At 51.1% G+C, this 20,037-nt stretch overlaps 1 protein-coding gene across 1 annotated transcript in view; it reads right to left on the bottom strand.

The window, feature by feature from the left end:
- The window catches only part of SLC6A9 (solute carrier family 6 member 9), a gene marked incomplete at its 5' end in the record, with an annotated part of 42,062 nt that extends 22,233 nt beyond the window's left edge, over positions 1 to 19,829 (bottom strand). The window contains 5 exons of the mRNA XM_089667074.1: positions 1,984 to 2,118; positions 2,251 to 2,488; positions 8,271 to 8,374; positions 17,000 to 17,134; positions 19,697 to 19,829. Of these exons, the coding sequence (XP_089523200.1) occupies positions 1,984 to 2,118; positions 2,251 to 2,488; positions 8,271 to 8,374; positions 17,000 to 17,134; positions 19,697 to 19,829 (745 nt within the window). The remainder of the gene's footprint in view (positions 1 to 1,983; positions 2,119 to 2,250; positions 2,489 to 8,270; positions 8,375 to 16,999; positions 17,135 to 19,696) is intronic.
- Between the last annotated feature and the right edge of the window lie 208 nt (positions 19,830 to 20,037).

Genomic DNA, 20,037 nt, shown 5'->3' with positions numbered 1-20,037 from the left:
GACACTTTCCCCCCCCTTCCAGTCCGGACACTTTCCCCCCCTTCCAGTCCGGACACTTTCACCCCCTTCCATTCCGGACACTTTCCCCCCTTCCAGTCCGGACACTTTCCCCCCCCTCCAGTCCGGACACTTTCCCCCCCCTTCCAGTCCGGACACTTTCCCCCCCTTCCAGTCCGGACACTTTCACCCCCTTCCAGTCCGGACACTTTCCCCCCTTCCAGTCCGGACACTTTCCCCCCCTTCCAGTCCGGACACTTTCACTCCCTTCCAGTCTGGACACTCCCCCCCCCCCCCCCCACTTTATCCACTTCCAGTCCGGACACTTTCCCCCCCTTCCAGTCCGGACACTTTCCCCCCTTCTAGTCCGGACACTTTCCCCCCCTTCCAGTTCGGACACTTTCACCCCCTTCCAGTCCGGACACTTTCCCCCCCCTTCCAGTCCGGACACTTTCCCCCCTTCCAGTCCGGACACTTTCCCCCCCTTCCATTCCGGACACTCTCCCCCCCTTCCATTCCGGACACTTTCCCCCCCTTCCAGTCGGGACACTTTCCCCCCCTTCCAGTCCGGACACTTTCCCCCCCCTCCAGTCCGGACACTTTCCCCCCCCTTCCAGTCCGGACACTTTCACCCCCTTCCAGTCCGGACACTTTCCCCCCCTTCCAGTCCGGACACTTTCCCCTTTCCATTCCGGACACTTTCCCCCCCTTCCAGTCCGGACACTTTCACCCCCTTCCAGTCTGGACACTCCCCCCCCCCACTTTATCCACTTCCAGTCCGGACACTTTCCCCCCCTTCCAGTCCGGACACTTTCCCCCCCTTCCAGTTCGGACACTTTCACCCCCTTCCAGTCCGGACACTTTCCCCCCCCTTCCAGTCCGGACACTTTCCCCCCCTTCCAGTCCGGACACTTTCCCCCCTTCCAGTCCGGACACTTTCACCCCCTTCCAGTCCGGACACTTTCCCCCCCCAGGCCAATTTTCAGCTTTCAGCGCTATCATACTTTGAATGACAATTGCGCGGTCATGCAACACTGTACCTGTATGAAATTTTGAGCATTTTTTGAGACAGATAAAACTTTATTTTGGTGGTATTTATTCACCGCTGGGATTTTTATTTTTTTGCTATATAAATGAAAAAGTCCAAAAATTTTGAAAAAAAAGTGTTTTTCTTATAAAATTTTGCAAATAAATTCTATTTCATCATAAATTTTGGCCAACATTTATTCAGTTATCTTTCTAGTAAAAAAAAAAAAAAAAAAACGAATTAGTTTATAACCAAAAATTATATTTTTAAAAAATTTTTTTTACATTTTTATTTGAATTTTTTTATACTATTATTATTATTTTTGTACATACTGTCACCCTAGCAGTGTGGGGTCACCATGGTGACACTGTACTACTTGTGGGGGGTGATGAAGATTTTTTTTTTTACACTGATTGCTTTTACACCCATAAAGGCTGTAAGAGGAATCATTTCTCCTTCTCTCTGTCTGCATTCTTGCAGCCATTGAGAACTACTGTGTGAGCTGTGATTGGTCACAGCTTGTCACATGGTACAAGGCTGTTGTGAATGGCCCTGTACCATGTGACCTCGGTGATCATTCACAGATTTCACACGTAGTAAGCAATGATGTCAGAAGTGACATCTTGCTTACTACTCTGCATGTGATCACTGATTGGCCAATCAGCGATCACATGATCGGGACCTCGCACAGAGGTCCCGTAGAACGATCAGTGTTCCACTTTGTCCGGAGGACATGGCAGGCACCGGATCGCGGTGCTGTGTGCTCCCAGGGAGCGCGCACAAGCAGGGGGCGGGGAGGCCATTTATATACATGGGCCGGACGGGAGGTGGTTAATTTCCTTGAGATCTGATCAAATAGAAATAAAACGTCCCCCCCCCCACTAATGACATCATGGAAGTGTAACCCCACAGCTGACACCCCAAGCTCCATGGAGGGGGAAAAGGATGGGGTTGGTTACCTGTGTTGTCAGTGGGATTCCCAGCAGAAAACCAATCACCGCCACTCCGAGCGTCACCAACGTCTTCCAGCGAATAATCCAGTCGCTGCCGATCTCATCCACGATGGCCGTGACGAGAGTCTCCAACAGGCAGAACTGCAGCCAATGAAAGCCAGAAGGGGGTTATGATGAGGGGTGACACCAAGTACCGCCGTGACCCCCCAAGGGGAACATCTTTCAAATATTAGAAATGGCGGCCAACTCCAATCATTTAATACTGAGGCTTACCTGCGTGCCCAGCCCCAGCAGGATGAGCATGAAGAAGAACAATATGGACCACAGAGGAGATATTGGCAGCAGGGTCAGAGCCTCAGGATAGGCCACAAAGGCCAGGCCGGGACCGTGATCGGCCACTTTGGACACTTCCACACCCAGGTGGTTTGCCATGAAGCCCAGGATGGAGAAGATGACGAAGCCGGCGTAGACGCTGGTGGCGCAGTTGGTGATGCTGATGATGATGCTGTCCCTGAAGGAAGGTGATAAATACATTAATATCAGGCTCCGAGGTGCAGAATTCCAGAATGGGGGGTGTGGGGGTGTACAGCCTCTGTGTGACCCCAAAAATCCTTGGACCAATTACATCAAAGAGTGTCCACAAATGTGCTCAAATGTCCTGCTGACGGATGTGGAGTCGCAGGGGTGACCTCGGTCCATGTGGGCACAGACATTCTAACCTCGGAAGAGTCTACGTGTCACTCACATTGTATGATCATGGGCTACAGACTGAAATGTCGGGTGCTGAAAAGATCAGAAGGACAACCCCACGTATTGTACGTCAAAGTATCGTCCTTGTATTAGGAATAGACGTTCGCTGTGTCCAGGGGCGGACTGACAACTCATGGGGCCCCCCGGCAATAGGAGATCATGGGGCCCCTGTGTCCTTGCCCAAACTCAAAAAAGCCTATGAAAAAGGTACCATGGGCATCTCATGGGGCCCCCTACTGAACCCGGGCCCTCGGGCAGTGCTCGAGTTTCCAAATGGTCAGTCCGCCCCTGGCTGTGTCATCAACAATGCAGAAAACGGCAGAAAACCAAGTTTTGTGGTTGAGCCAGAAACCCTTCATTGGTGCAGCTCTAAATCGGTGGCTTCCTGTAATGTTCCCCTTCATGACACAATATACATCCATTCCTGATAGGAGGACGGTGTGCTGGTGACACATACCATTCCGAGGTTCCTCCTCCCAAACGTGGTCAGCCAGCAGAAGACTACCCACCACCATAGACGTGGTCTGATGTAGGAGGAAAATGGGGCAGTTTATAGTTACCGCTTTTATTGGCAATTCTCCACCTTCACAGATATGATGTCACTGCGACCACCTCAATTATATACCACAAGGAATCTCGACACCTTCACGATTATAGCATTTCCAAAACTGGCACCACCGACCTACAAATTCTCATCTTGTTATATCTCACCTCAACTATTGTAACTCCCTGAGCATTTGCCTACCAATACGCAGACTACCCCCCCCCCCCCCCTTCAGTCTATTCAGTCTATGCTTGCTCCCAGACTCATCCACATTGCCAACTGCTCAGTGTCCTCCACCCCTCTCTGCCAATCCCTCCACTGGCCTCCATTCAGTGTCCTCCATCCCTCTCCACCAATCCCTCCACTGGCTTCCATTCAGTGTCCTCCACCCCTCTCTGACAATCTCTCCAATGGCTTCCATTCAGTGTCCTCCATCCCTCTCCACCAATCCCTCCACTGGCTTCCATTCAGTGTCCTCCACCCCTCTCTGCCAATCCCTCCACTGGCCTCCATTCAGTGTCCTCCACCACTCTCTGCCAATCCCTCCACTGGCTTCCATTCAGTGTCCTCCACCACTCTCTGCCAATCCCTCCACTGGCCTCCATTCAGTGTCCTCCACCCCTCTCTGCCAATCCCTCCACTGGCCTCCATTCAGTGTCCTCCACTCTCTGCCAATCCCTCCACTGGCCTCCATTCAGTGTCCTCCATCCCTCTCCACCAATCCCTCCACTGGCTTCCATTAAGTGTCCTCCACCCCTCTCTACCAATCACTCCACTGGCTTCCATTCAGTGTCCTCCACTCTCTGCCAATCCCTCAACTGACTTGCCCAAGAAATAAAATTCAAAATAATAGCAACAATATAGTAAGCCATCCACATCTCTTCCCCAAGATACATCACCAACCTCATCACAAATTATCACCCAAACTGTACTCTCCACACCTCCTAAGACCTCCTGCTGTCTAGATCTTTTGTTACCATCCCATACTCTCCACCTGTCCTCGCCGGCTCTTCTCCACTTTCATATCTCTGTTCTCCCCCCCCCCCCACCTCCACTCAGCACCTCACTCACCGCCCACGAGATTGCCAATCATTTCCGAAACAAGATTGACGCAATCCGCAAGGAGATTGTCAATTCACAATATACCTCTCCACCTAGCCTCCCTCCATCACCCCCTCAACTCTCCCCTCCTCTGACCTCGCAACCGCACTGCCCCCCACCCCACCTAACGTCCCACACACTATAACTTCCCCAACACTCCGCTCCTTCAGCCCGGCTACCACTGAGGAGGTCACTAAGGACTTCACAGAAGCCCGCCTCATCACCTGTCCCCTCACAACTCCTCCGGTCACCCTCCTCCTCCATCATTCGCTCCCTCACCCACATCTTCAATCTCTCCCTCTCTACTGGCGCATTCCCCTCCCCCCTAAAGCACGCCCACATCACCCCCATACTCAAAAAACCCTCCCTGGACCCCACTGACCTGAACAATCTTAGACCCATCTCCCTGCTGCCACTCACTTCCAAGCTCCTTGAGTGCTTGGTCTACAATCGCCTAAGCACCCACCTCAACGACAACAACCTCCTTGACCCACTACAGTCCGGCTTCCGTCCCCTACACTCCACCGAAACCGCCCTACTTAAAATCACTAATGACCTGCTAACCACCAAAGCTAATGGCCACTACTCTGTCCTCCTACTCCTTGACCTCTCCGCGGCCTTCAACACTGTTGACCACCCCCTCCTCCTTACTAAACTACACTCCCTCGGCCTCAGAGACTCCGCTCTCTCCTGGTTCTCCTCTTACCTATCTCAACACTCCTTCAGTGTCACCTATAATGCTACCACCTCCCCCTCTCTCCCCCTCTCTGTTGGGGTCCCCGAAGGCTCTGTCCTCGGACCCCTTCCATTCTCCATCTACACCTCCTCCCTTGGCAAACTGATATACACCCACGGCTTCAACTATCACCTCTATGCCGACGACACACAAATTTACCTCTCCACCCCTCGCCTCACCCCTTCAGTCTCTGCCCGTATCACCCACCTCCTAAACGACCTATCAGACTGGATGTCGCTCCATTTCCTCAAGTTAAATCTTTCCAAACCGAGCTCCTAGTTTCCCTCCAGCCCGCACCCCCTCATCCTCTCCATCACGACTGACAACGCCACCATCAATCCCACCCCGCTAGCCAAAGTCCTAGGTGTCACTCTAGACTCAAACCTTTCCTTCCAACCTCATGTCCAATCACTATCAAAACTCATGCAGGCTCCACCTCCGCAACATCTCCAAGATACGTACGTTCCTCACCCCAGACACCACCAAACAACTCGTACACTCCCTGATTATCTCACGCCTGGACTACTGCAACTCCCTCCTCACTGGCCTCCCTCATCACAGGCTATCCCCGCTTCAGTCTATCCTGAACTCAGCGGCCAGACTCATCCACCTCACCAACCGCTCCGCTTCTGCCACCCCCTCTGCCAATCCCTCCACTGGCTCCCGATTGCCCAACGCATTAAATTCAAATTACTAACACTGACCTACAAAGCCATTCATAACGCTGCCCCAAACTACCTCACCGACCTGATACCCAAATACCACCCTACCCGTAATCTTCGCTCCTCACAAGACCTCCTACTTTCTAGCTCCCTGGTCTCCTCCTCCCACGCCCGACTGCAGGACTTCTCCAGGACTTCCCCATCCTCTGGAACTCTCTAGCTAAATCCATCAGACTGTCGCCTACCCTCCTCACCTTTAGGCACACCCTGAAAACCCATCTCTTCAGGGAAGCGTACCCCACCCTCACCTAACAGCTGTTCTCCTCCACTCCTCCTACCACTCCATCCCCAACAGCCACTTCCTCCTGTACCTCTATCCCCTCCCTCCTAGATTGTAAGCTCCAAGGATCAGGGCCCTCGAACCCCTCGTGTATTGTATTGTTACTGTCTTGTCTCATGTTCTGTCCCCCACTATAATGCACAGCGCTGAGCAAACCTTTTGTCGCAATATAAATACTGTATAATAATAATAATACTCACCTCCAGGACGTCTCCCATCATTGGAACTCCCTACCCCAAACTGCACAGCTGTCTCCTACTCCATCCACCTTTAGGGGATTCCTGACATCTCATGTCTCCAGGAAAACCTATCACCTCCAGCTAACCAATATATTTTATTTTCTTGAAAACCTCAACCCTGTATAGTTGTTACCTTTTGTATCATTGTCCCCTCTCTTTTAGATAGTAAGCTCTCAGGACCAGGGCTCTCCGGACCCTCATGTATTGACTTGTCTTATAACTGTACTGTCTGCCCTCAAGCTGCAAAAAGCTGCATAAAATGTTAGCGCTTCATAAATCCTATATAAAGGTATTAGAAATAATAATATAACCCGTATATCCAGGACTGGAGGAGGGGCCCCAGTGTTATGGGCCAAGTCTAGGCTGACTCCAGGCAGCGACCCGCTTACCCAGTAGAGTATTTACATTTTGTGTTGCCCTAGGCAACACAAACAGTTGCACCCCCCCTCACCCCACCATGAGAGAGCGAGAGGGTTCAAGAAGTTTGTGTATGTATATATGATTCTCTCTCTCTCTCGCCTTCTCTTCCTCTCTTTTCTCTCTCTTGCTCTCTCCCCCTCTCTCTCTTTCTCTCCCTCTCTTTCACTTCCTTCTCCCCCCTCTCTCTCCCCTCTCACCCTCCCTCCCTTTCCCTCCCCCCTCTCTCTCTCTCCCCCATCTCGCCCCCTCTCCTTCTCTCTCTTTCTCTCCCTCTCACCCCCCTCTCCTCCTTCCTCTCTCTTTCTCCCCCCCTCTCTCTCCTTCTCTCCCTCCCTCTCCTTTCTCTCCTCTCGCTCTCCCCCCTCCCTTCTCTCTCTCCTCTCTATCTTCCCTCTCTCTCTCTCTGCCCCTCTCCCCCCCTCTCTCTCTCTTCCCCCCTCTCTCTCCCCTCCCCCTCTCCCCCCTCTCCAATTCTCTCTCTTTCTCTCTCTCTCTCTTCCCTCTCAATCCCCCTCTCTCTGTTGCTCTATTCCCCCATCTCTATCTTCCCTCTCTCTTCTCTCTCCTTCTCTCTCTTCCCCCCCTTCTCCTCCCCCCTCTCTTTCTCTCTCTCTCCCCTCTCTCTTTCTCTTCCCCCCTCTCCTCTCTCTCTCCCTTTCGCTCTCCCCTCTCCCCTCTCTCTCTCCTCTCTATCTTCCCTCTCTCTCTCTCCATCTCTGCCCTATCTCCCTCTCTCTCTCCCTATATCTATCTCCCCAGCTCTCTCTCTTCCCTCCACCCTCCCTATCTCCCCCTCCCTCCTTCCTCCTCCCTCTCTCCCCCCTCTGCCATTCTCTCTCTCTCTCTTCCTTCTTGATCCCCCCTCTCTCTGTTGCTCTATTCCCCCATCTCTATCTTCCCCCCCTCTCTTCTCTCCCCCCTCTCTCCCCCCCTCTCTCCTTCTCTCTCTTTCTCTTCCCTCTCGCTCCCCCCCTCTCCCCCCCCCCCCTCTCCCTCCCTCTTTCTCTCTCTCTCCCCTTTCTTTCTCTTCCCTCTCTCTTCCCCCTTTTTCCTCAGATTGTATGGGACCCCCCCCCACTTCTCAAAGGGCTGCTGATCACGGGGCAGCAGGAAGGGGGGGGGGGGAGGTATGTGCAGTCCCATATGATCTGTCAGTGATCAGTGTCAGTGTAATCTGCTGGATGGAAGACAGGAGGGAGAGCCCACAGAAGACATCACAGCTCACCTCCTCCGGGCTCTTTCCTCTCTGCCGCTTCTCTCCCTGCTCCAGGCATTTCCCTGGTCCTGGCTCGTCAGCTGCTGGAGGGAGAGGTACACGACCTTCACACTGCAACTACCCTCCCCCACGCCCCACCAAATCAATCTTCCTGCTGTCCATTGCTGCTCAAAAGGTCCCTTCTTCTGAGGGGGGGGGGGTTGGAGGACAGCGCCGCCCCCCTAAAAATTGTCACCCTAGGCAAACGCCTTGTTTGCCTCGCGGTAGATACGCCTCTGCACTTACCTGTAACAGTTGTTATGAAACTTGTTGTAGGAAGCCATTGTGATAAGTCCGCCCCACGCACACCCCAGAGAGTAGAATATCTGAGAGGCAGCATCGCCCCAAACCTGCAGGAGGAAACAAAGAAACTCCTGTAAATCCTCATTATTGGTGGAAATAATGGACACGGACAGATCAATGGCAATGACTATTTACTTGGTTTATTGTCAGCAATCATCTGGGAAAAAAATGCAAACGCCTTGAATCGTCCAGAAGACAACTATGATATGTTGGCCTCCAATGCCACTCACATTGGGGGGTTTACTAAAGGCAAATAGACTGAGCACTTTGCAAAATGCAGTTGCTCCAGAGCTTAGTAAATGAGGTGAAGCTTCACTTTGCAAAGAATACCCAATCACATGCAAGGAAAATAGAAAAAAAAAAACCAGCATGTTTGCTTGCATGTGATTGGATGATGGAAGTCAGGAGAGCTTCTGCTCATTTACTAAGATCTGGAGCAACTGCACTTGCAGAGTACATAGTCTATTTGCCTTTAGTAATCAACCCAGAGCCTTAATTGGACCGCCTGCCTTCCCACACACATGACCTTTAATTATTATTACATGGAGTTTATATAGCGCCAAAGGGTTTGCTCAGCGCTGTACAATAGGGGGGGGGGACAATACATGGCACAGTACAACAATAACAAACAACGTACGAGGGGTAAGGGGCCCTACTCTTTCCAGCTTACAATCTAGGAGGGAGGGGGTAGTGGTACAGTAGGAAGTGGCTGAGGGGAATGAGGGGTGGGAGGAAAGAGGGAGAATGGCCGTTAGGTGAGGGTGGGTAGGCTTCCCTGAAGAGGTGGGTTTTGAGGGAACGCCTGAAAGTGAAGAGGGAAGGCGACAGTCTGATGGATTGGGGCAGTGAGTTCCAGAGGATGGGGGAGGACCTGGAGAAGTCTTGCAGTCGTGCATGGGAGGAGGAGACCAGGGAGCAGGATAGAAGGAGGTCCTGTGAGGAGCGAAGGGTACGGGTAGGGTGGTACTTGGGGATCAGGTTGGAGAGGTAGTCAGGGGCAGTGTTGTGAACGGCTTTGTAGGTCAGGGTTAGAAGTTTAAATTTGATGCGTTGGGCAATCGGGAGCCAGTGGAGGGAGAGGCAGAGGGGGGGTGGCAGAGGTGGAGCGGGTGGTGAGGTGGCTGAGTCTGGCCGCTGAGTTCAGGATGGTCTGGAGCGGGGAGAGCCTGCACTTGGGTAGGCCGGTGAGAAGAGAATTACAGTAGTCAAGGCGTGAGATGATGAGGGAGTGTACTAGAAGTTTGGTGGTGTCTGGGGTGAGGAAGGAGCGTATCTTGGCAATGTTGCGGAGATGGAGCCTGCATGTGTTTGCAAGTGATTGACATGCGGTTGGAGGGAGAGGTTCGAGTCAGGAATGACGCCGAGGACTTTGGCTTGCGGGGCGGAAGTGATAGTGGAGTTGTTGGTGATGATGGATAGGATGGGGGGGGGGTGCGGGGAGGGGGAAAGACGAGGAGCTCGGTTTTGGAGCGGTTGAGTTTGAGGAAATGGAGTGACATCCAGTCTGAGATGTCATTTAGGAGGTGAGTGATGCGGGCAGAGATAGTGGGGGTGAGGTGAGGGGTGGAGAGGTAGATTTGGGTGTCGTCAGCGTAGAGGTGGTAATTGAAGCCGTGAGAGTGTATGAGTTTGCCCAGGGAGGAGGTGTAGATGGAGAAGAGAAGGGGTCCAAGGACAGAGCCTTGGGGACCCCAACAGAGAGGGGGAGGGAGGGGGAGGTGGCACCATTGTAGGTGACACTGAAGGAGCGTCGGGATAGGTAGGATGAGAACCAAGAGAGAGCGGTGTCTCTGATGCCAAGGGAGAGTAGTTTATTAAGGAGGAGGGGGTGGTCAACTGTGTCGAAGGCCGCAGAGAGGTCCAGGAGAAGGAGGACAGAGTAGTCGCCTTTGGCTTTGGCGTTTAGTAGGTCGTTAGTGATTTTGAGGAGGGCAGTTTTAGTGGAGTGTAGGGGACGGAAGGCGGACTGTAGTGGGTCAAGGAGGTTATTGTCAATAAGGTGGGAGCTTAGGCGATCGTAGACTATGCGCTCAAGGAGCTTGGAGGTGAGTGGCAGCAGGGAGATGGGTCTGAGGTTGTTGGGGTCCATGGGATCCAGGCAGGGCTTTTGAGGATGGGGGTGATATGCGCATGCTTTAGGGGGGAGGGGAATGCGCCAGTAGAGAGATTGAAGATGTGGGTGAGGGAGCGGATGAGGGAGGCGGGGGGTGACCGGAGGAGTTGAGAGGGGATAGGGTCCAGGGGGCAGGTAGTGAGGCGGGCTTCTGAGAGGACTTTGGTGACTTCCTCAGTAGTGACAGGGCTGAGGGAGTGCAGTGCAGGGGGGTTATGGTGGGCGGGGCCTTGGGAGAGGTGGGGGGCAGTGCGGTTGTGAGGGCAGAGGAGGGGGAGATGAAGGGGTGACGGGGGTGGGGAGGCTAGGTGGGGAGGTAGATTGCAAGTTGACGATGTCCTTACGGATAGCGTCAATCTTGTTACGGAAATGGGTGGCAATCTCGTGGGCGGTGAGTGAGGTACTGAGTGGAGGAGGGGGGGGAGAGAGCAGGGAGTTGAAGGTGGAGAAGAGTCGGCGGGGGCAGGAGGAGAGGGGTGTTGATCAGGTTAACAAAGTAGGCTTGCTTGGTGCGTGGAGGGAGGAGGTGTAGGTGAGAAATGCAGATTTGTAGAGGGAGAATGTATGAGGGGACCTGGTTTTGTGCCACAGTCTCTCCAGTGCGCGACTGCGACGTTTGAGAAGTTTAGTGCTGTCGGTCTGCCAGGGTTGAAGCGGGTCTGGGTTTGATGATGCGTGGCCCCCCAGTCTTAGTCCGTAGGGTCCAATGATGAGTTGGCCTTCCAGCTGTTGAAGTCCCATCATGCCTCTGCTTCTTGGAGTCTTGCCTGTGGCTGTCAGAGTCTTGCAAGGCCTCATGGGACTTGCAGTTCCTCAAAACCTGGAGGACCATAGTTTGGAGACCCCTGACCCCAAGTATTGGACGCCGCCTTTCACACACATGACCTTTAATGGCCTCCCAGTCTCAGTCCGTAGGGTTCAATATTGAGTTGGCCCCGCCCTTCCCACACACATGACCTTTAATGGCCCCCCAGTCTTAGTCCGTAGGGTTCAATATTGAGTCGGCCCCACCCTTCCCACACACATGACCTTTAATGGCCCCCAGTCTTAGTCCGTAGGGTTCAATATTGAGTTGGCCCCGCCCTTTGCAGCTATAACAGCTTCAACTCTTCTGGGAAGGCCATCCACAAGGTTTAGGAGGGTGTCTATGGGAAGGTTGGACCATTCTTCCAGAAGCACATTTGTCAGGTCAGGCACTGATGTCGGGGGAGGGGGCCTGGCTCGCAGTCTCCGCTCTAATTCATCCCAAAGGTGTTCTATGGGGTTGAGGTCAGGGACTCTGTGCAGGACAGTCAAGTTCCTCCACCCCAAACTGGCTCCTCCATGTCTTTATGGACCTTGCTTTGTGCACTGGTGGGCAGTCATGTTGGAACAGGAAGGGGCCATCCCCAAACTCCTCCCACAAAGTTGGGAGCATGAAATTGTCCAAAATGTCGTCCCTTCACTGGAACTAGGGGGCCAAGCCCAATCCCTGAAAAACAACCCCACACCATAATCCCTCCTCCAACAAACTTTACACTTGGCACAAAGCAGTCAGGCAAGTACCGTTCTCCTGGCCACCGCCAAACCCAGACACGTCCATCGGATTGCCAGACAGAGAAGTATGATTGGTCACTCCAGAGAACACACCTCCACTGTTCTAGAGTCCAGTGGCGGCGTGCTTTACACCAAGCTCTCTACGCACTGTTGTTGGGCTCATCTGAAGGCCACACCAAGTTTGGAGGTCTTTAGCTATTGACTCTGCAGACAGTTGGCGACTTCTGCGCACTGTGCGCTTCAGCATGCGCTGACCCCGCCCTGTCATGTGACGTGGCCCTACCACTTGCTGGCTGAGTGGCTGTTGTTCCAGTGGCTTCCACTTTGTTATAATCCCACTAACAGTTGAGCGTGGAATATTTAGTAGCCAGGAAATGTCACGGATGGACTTATTGCCCAGGTGGCCACCTATCACGGGACCACGCTTGGAGTCACTGAGCTCCTGAGAGCGACCCATTCTTTCACCAATGTTTGTAGAAGCCGTCTGCATGCCTAGGGGCTTGATTGTATACACCTGTGTCCATGGAGGGGATTGGAACACCTGAATCACATGATATGGAGGGGATTGGGACACCTGAATCACATGATTGGGAGGGGATTGGAACACCTGAATCACATGATATGGAGGGGATTGGAACACCTGAATCACATGATTGGGAGGGGATTGGAACACCTGAATCACATGATATGGAGGGGATTGGGACACCTGAATCACATGATATGGAGGGGATTGGAACACCTGAATCACATGATATGGAGGGGATTGGGACACCTGAATCACATGATATGGAGGGGATTGGGACACCTGAATCACATGAGCTGGAGGGGATTGGAACACCTGAATCACATGATATGGAGGGGATTGGAACACCTGAATCACATGATTGGGAGGGGATTGGAACACCTGAATCACATGATATGGAGGGGATTGGAACACCTGAATCACATGATTGGGAGGGGATTGGAACACCTGAATCACATGTTATGGAGGGGATTGGAACACCTGAATCACATGATATGGAGGGGATTGGAACACCTGAATCACGTGATTTGGAGGGTGGGGCCAATACTTTGGGCAATATAGTGTATTTTAACTATTTGTAACAATTAGTTTAGGGTGCGCAGGATCACATATATATATGTGATTTTGCATTTCCGGGTAGGGGGCACGGGAGCCGCGCACGCTATGCCCTACCTGCGCTGTCATTCACGGCTGCGGATGTCAATCACCGGGTCCTGGTAATTACCCGCCGGCGCCCAGTGATTACTAAGCATCTCCAACGGGGAGGAAGACTGTTTTGTTTACTAACAGTCCTCCTCCCTGTCAGCTCAGGCACACTGCACAGTACAGCCACCCTGAGCAGTGTGAGTACAGTGGAGCACACCCCCCCACCCTCTAGTAAAACACTCCCAGCACACAGTTAACCCTTTGATCACCCCTCACATTAACCCCTTCCTGCCCATTGCCATTAGTACAGTGTCACCAAGTCAGTCACCCCCCCCCCCCGTGTCAGAATGCCCGCCGCAGTCCCACTATAAGTCGCTGATCGCCGCCATTACTAGTAGAAATAAAAATCCCGCCATTTGTGAACGCTATAACTTTCACGTAAAGCAATTAATTTACACGTATCGGGATTTTTGTTTAGCAAAGACGACGAGCAGAATACATTTTGGCCGAAATTTATGATGAAATTTTATCTTTTTTAATTTTTTACTGGACGTGTATAATAGCAAAAAGTGCAAAACATTGTTTTTTTCTGAATATTGTCAGTCTTTTTGTGCTTATAGCGCACAGGTGATCAAATCCCACCGAAAGAAAGCTCAATTCATGGGAAAAAAAGGGCATACATTTCATTTGGGTGCAACGCTGCACGACTGCGCAAGTGTCAGTTAAAATATCACAGTGCCGTAATGCAAAAATATGTGTGGCCCTTTAGAGATGCCAGGGGCCACACATGACTCCCTCTACCCCTTGGAAGTTGAGGGCCAATGGTGTAGTATGATAACGCAGGACAATATCGCCACCTAGCGGCCAAATCATTATCAGCCCTTTGGTACATGCTGAGCTCCCCTCTGCAGACCCCAGCAGTCACTAGTGGCCGCAATGATGGAGATCTCTAGCAGTCATCTCCTCTAGTAGGGGTGGGCAGGAGGGGAGGCTGCCCTGGGCACAGCAGAGCAGGGTGGGGGGGGACAGAGAATGAATGTAGGGTGGTACACCCATTCTACAATGCGCATTAGTAGTGGGTGAAGGGGGGCCACATGCAGACTTTTGGTGCTTGCTGAGCTCCCCTCTGCAGACCCCAGCAGTCACTAGTGGCCGCACTGATGGAGATCTTTAGCAGTCTCATGTCACACGTCTCCGCTATCTCCTGCACTGTGTCCTCCACCACCCCTGTTGCAGGTCTGTAGCCTCGGGTCGACTCCTCCAGTAGGTCCGAAGTCTCTGACAGTCTTTTGTTACATATTGAATATTATGTAGGGCCCTGCAGAGATGCCAGGGGCCACAGATGAGACCCCCTACACCTTGCAAATTGTAGTATGATTACACAAGACAATATCGCCATCTAGCGGCCAAATCAGTATCAGCCCTTTGGTGATTGCTGAGCTCCCCTCTGCAGACCCCGTCAGTCACTAGTGGCCGCAATGATGGAGATCTCTAGCAGTCTCATGTCACACATCTCCGCTATCTCCTGCACTGTGTCCTCCACCACCCCTATTACAGGTCTGCAGTCTCAGGTCATCTCCTCTAGTAGGGGTGGGCAGGAGGGGAGGCTGCCCTGGGCACAGCAGAGCGGGGGGGGGGGGAAGAGAATGAATGTAGGGTGGTACACCCATTCTACAATGCGCATTAGTAGTGGGTGAAGGGGGGCCACATGCAGACTTTTGGTGCTTGCTGAGCTCCCCTCTGCAGACCCCAGCAGTCACTAGTGACCGCACTGATGGAGATCTCTAGCAGTCTCATGTCACACGTCCCGCTATCTCCTGCACTGTGTCCACCAGCCCGGTTACAGGTCTGCAGTCTCAGGTCGTCTCCTCTGGTCAGTCCGAAGTCTCTGACAGTCTTTTGTTACATATTGAATATTATGTAGGGCCCTGTAGAGGTGCCAGGGGCCACAGATGAGACCCCCTACACCTTGCAAGATGCTTATGCACAAAACATTCAGATCATCCATGGTGGGGACTCGCTCTCACTGTGCGGGATGTCCGGATCTCACTGCTGGCCGGACTTTTGCGTTGTATTCAATATTATTATTATTGCTACAGGTCCTTATGTGGCGCCATCAATGTGCGCAGCGCTTTACGTATTTATTGTACCTTCGCTGTGCCTATGAAATGCAAATGGCAGGAAGGGGCCCATCAGGGTGTGGGAAAGGAATTTAAATTCAGTAAATAATAGGGATGTGCCAAAGAGAGTCATTATTATCATTTTCTGGATATATTTAATTTTTTTGAAGGTACTTATTTAGCGCCATCAATGTACTCTGCGCTTTACATATATATTGTACATTCACATCAGTCCCCGCCCCCGAGGAACATACAGTCTACGGTCTCTAACTCACATTCATACATACACATACTAGGGACACTTTTTTAGACAGGAGCCAATTAACCTCCCAGCATGTCTTTAAAGTGTGGGAGGAAACCGGAGTACCTAGAGGAAACCCATGCAGGCACAGGGAGAACATGCAAACTCCAGGCAGGTGGTGCCGTGGTTGGGATGTGAATATCTGAAGTCTCACATGCCTATACTGATTTAGCCACTAGATGGCGATATCGTCCTGTGTTATCATACTACACCTTGCAAGGTGTAGGGGGTCTCATTTGTGGCCCCTGACATCTCTACAGGGCCCTACATAATATTCAATATGCAACAAAAGACTGTCAGAGACTTCGGACTGACCAGAGGAGACGTCCTGAGACTGCAGACCTGCAACAGGGGTGGTGGAGGACACAGTGCAGGAGATAGCGGGGACGTGTGACATGAGACTGCTAGAGATCTCCATCAGTGCGGCCACTAGTGACTGCTGGGGTCTGCAGAGGGGAGCTCAATATGATGTATTGATCTGGCTGCTGAGGATCTATTGTTGCTGGGGGGATATAATTTTGCAGGGTGTCTATTGTGCTGGGGAGGTCTATTGATGCCGGTGGGGGGTCTATTGTTGCTGGGGTAGGTCTTAGCTTGCTGGGGGGGGGGGGTCAATTGTTGATATGATGGATCAACTGTTGAGAGAGGGGTCTAACAATGAATGTTGAGGGGATGTATTGTTGCTGAGGGGATCTATTGTTACTAGGAGGATCTATTGTTGCTGGGGTGGATCTTATGTGGCTGGGAGGGTCAATTGTTGATAGGATAGATCTATTGTAGAGAGAGGGGTATAATATTGATGAATGCTGGGGGTCTATTGTTGCTGGGGTGGGTCATAGCTTGCTGGGGGGGTCAATTGTTGATAAGATGGATCTACTGTTGAGAGAGTGGTCTAATAATGATGAATGCTGAGGGGATCTATTGTTGCTGAGGGGATCTATTGTTGCTGGGGTGGGTCATTTGTTGATAGGATAGATCTACTGTGGAGAGAGGGGTCTAATATTGCTGAATGCTGGTGGTTTATTGTTGCTGAGGGGGATCTATTGTTGCTGGGGTGTCAATTGTTGATAGATGGATCTACTTTTGAAAGAGGTGTGTAATATTGCTGACTGCTAGGGGGATCTATTGTTGCTGGGGGGAATATTTTTCCTCGTGGGATCTATTGTTGCCTGGTGGATCTATTGTTGCCAGTGGGTCTATTGTTGCTGGAGGGGGGTCTATTGTTGCTGGACGGGGTCTATTGTTGCTGTCTGCAGGTGATGTATTTGACTGCTCTTGTTATCATTAACAAATTCCTTACATATTTAGTTCTGTATTCTCTAAAAGGGTGGTACCAGAGGGGGGAGGAACCAAGGAACGGTGCTTGGGGGTGGGTAAGGGGCGGAGACAAGGGAGTGTTCCTGCACCTATTGTCTGAGTCACATTGTGGATTACCTTGGCATCCAGGATCTTGTCCCACTGCGGTGTCAGATAATACATGATCCCAGACACGGCTCCCTCCAGGGTAATGCCTCGAACAAAGAGGATGGTGAGGACCACGTAGGGGAAGGTGGCTGTGAAATAGACCACCTGAGGGGGGCAGAGAGACCAGAGAGGAGGGTTATGGGATGAAACGGCTTCAAATGAAGAAGAACAATTCATAAATCATTGCATTATATACAAAGTATCTTTATTGTTGGAAGAAAAACGTTTTGTGGAGTTTACTAAGTTGTTGCAAATGCCATAAGGAGGCAACTGGCCACCAGACGCAGCCTGTGCTAAAGTGGTGATGGGATGGTCTGGTGACTCTGGGGGGGGGGGAGGGGGGGACACATACAGCGCAGGTCCTCGCAGGATGAAAGTGGGTGACAGGGCAGCGGGCGGTTGGTGTCGGGTGTAATGACAGGCTGGCAGATGTCTACGTCATCAGCATTTATTCTGCATTAGAGTGCAGATGCCTGAGGGCAGGAAATGGTTAATGGCTGGGGACGTAGATACAACCAGGGACTCCTGACCTCTGAACTCTGCATTATATACTCCTGACCTCTGAACTCTGCTTTGCATACTCCTGACCTCTGAACTCTGCATTACATACTCCTGACCTCTGAACTCTGCATTACATACTCCTGACCTCTGCTTTACATACTCCTGGCTTATGCTTTACATACTTCTGACCTCTGACCTCTGCTTTACATACTCCTGACCTCTGAACTCTGCATTATATACTCCTGACCTCTGAACTCTGCATTATATACTCCTGACCTCTGAACTCTGCATTACATACTCCTGACCTCTGCTTTACATACTCCTGACCTCTGCTTTACATACTCCTGGCTTATGCTTTACATACTCCTGACCTCTGAACTCTGCTTTACATACTCTGGACCTCTGCTTTACATACTCCTGACTTCATACTCCTGACTTTTGAACTCTGCTTTACATACTCTGGACCTCTGCTTTACATACTCCTGACTTCATACTCCTGACTTTTGAACTTTGCTTTACATACTCCTGATCTCTGAACTCTGCATTACATACTCCTGACCTCTGAACTATGCTTTGGACACTCCTAACCTCTGCTTTACATACTACTGAACTCTGCTTTACATAATACTGACTCCTGCACTCCACATTGCTACTGACCTCTGCACCCTGTGTTACCTACTCCTGATGATTGAACTCTGTGTTACATACTTCTGACCCCTGCACTCTGCATTAATTACTCTCTACCTCTGCACTGTTTTACATACTACTGAACACTAAACTCTGTGTAACTTACTCCTGACCTCTGCATTACATACTCCTGACCTCTGCATTACATACTAATGACCTCTGCAGTCTGAATGACATAATACTCACCCCTGCACTCCGCATTACCACTGACCTCTGCACCCTGTGTTCCTTACTCCTGACCACTGAACACTGCATTATATACTTCTGCCCCTGCACTGTGCATTACTTACTAATGACCTCTGCACTGAGCATTAATTACTACTGACCCCTTCACTCTGCATTACTTACTCCCTACCTTTGTGCTGTGTTTTACATACTACTGACCCCTGAACTCTATGTTACTTAATCCTGACCTCTGCATTATATAGTACTGGCCTTTGAACTTTGTGTTACACTCCTTGTCCTCTGCACTTTGCGTTACTAACTACTGACCCCTGCACTGTATGTTACATACTTCTGACCTGTGCACTATGCATTGCTCCTGGCCCCTGCACTTTAAGTTACTTATTTCTGCAACTGAACTCTGCATTATAAACTACTGACCTCTGCACTTTGCCTTACATTCCCCTGACCTCTGCACTTGTCAATACCTACATCCGAACTTCATGTTATTTACTCCTGACCTCTGCACTATGCATTGCTCCTGGCCCCTGCACCTTCCAATTCCTACATCTAAACTTTGTGGTATTTGCTCCTGACCTATGAACTCTGCGTTACTTACTTCTGACCCCTGACCTCTGCATTACATACCAAATGACCTTTGCACTCTGTGTTGCTTACTCCTGACCACTGAACACTGCGTTATATACTTCTGCCCCTGCACTGTGTTTGACATAATACTGACCCCTGAACTCTGTGTTACTCCTGACTTCTGCATTACATACTACTGGCCTTTGCACTTTGCATTACTTACTACTGACCCCTGTACTGTATGTTACATACTTCTGACCTCTGCACTATGCATTGCTCCTGGCCCCTGCACTCTACGTTACTTATTTCAGACCCTGAACTCTGCATTACAAAGTACTTACCTCTGCACTCTGCATTCCATTCCCCTGACCTCTGCACTTGACAATACCTACATCCGAACTTCATGTTATTTACTCCTGACCTCTGACCTCTGAATTACTTACTTCTGACCTCTGCACCCTGCATCACTTACTACTGATCCCTGCACTCTGCAATACCTGTTTCTGAACTATTTACTCCTGTCCTCTGAATTCTGTGTTACTCCTGACCCCTGCACTCTCGTCAATTTTTATTGGGGTCTTTCTAGGTTATCTTCCCCTTAAAAAAGCATCCTGCACCCCGGTGACCTTGGATCTCTTCCATATTGTTCTGGTGGATCTTCCCCTCCCCAGGGTTGCCTACCCCCGCTATTAGGAAACAGTTGTCAGTGATGGACGGGGGTGGTCTCACCTTCCCGGAGGATTTCACCCCTCGGATGAGGCACAGGAACACCACGAACCACGACAGGCCAAGACACCCCAGGATGGGCAGCCGCACCTCCCCAAAATTCCCGATGTCGTCCGACAACTGCAGCACATAATTCCTGGAAGACAATGACACGGTGTGACACATGTGACTTTGTACGCTGCGCCTGCACAGGGCAGCACCACCATTTCTGTCATATTATAACTGAAGTGAAAATTATACTTTGTAACACACACTATATTGCCCCAAGCTGGCCTTTCCACACACATGACCTTTAATGGCCCCCCAGTCTTAGTCCGTAGGGTTCAATATTGAGTTGGCCCCGC

Source organism: Staurois parvus, unplaced genomic scaffold (assembly GCF_062004578.1).
Source record: "Staurois parvus isolate SC_StPar_1 unplaced genomic scaffold, SC_StPar_1.0 ptg003006l, whole genome shotgun sequence".
NCBI lineage: Eukaryota > Metazoa > Chordata > Amphibia > Anura > Ranidae > Staurois > Staurois parvus.
Note: the sequence above shows the minus strand (reverse complement) of the source record. Positions and strands in the feature narration are given on the sequence as shown.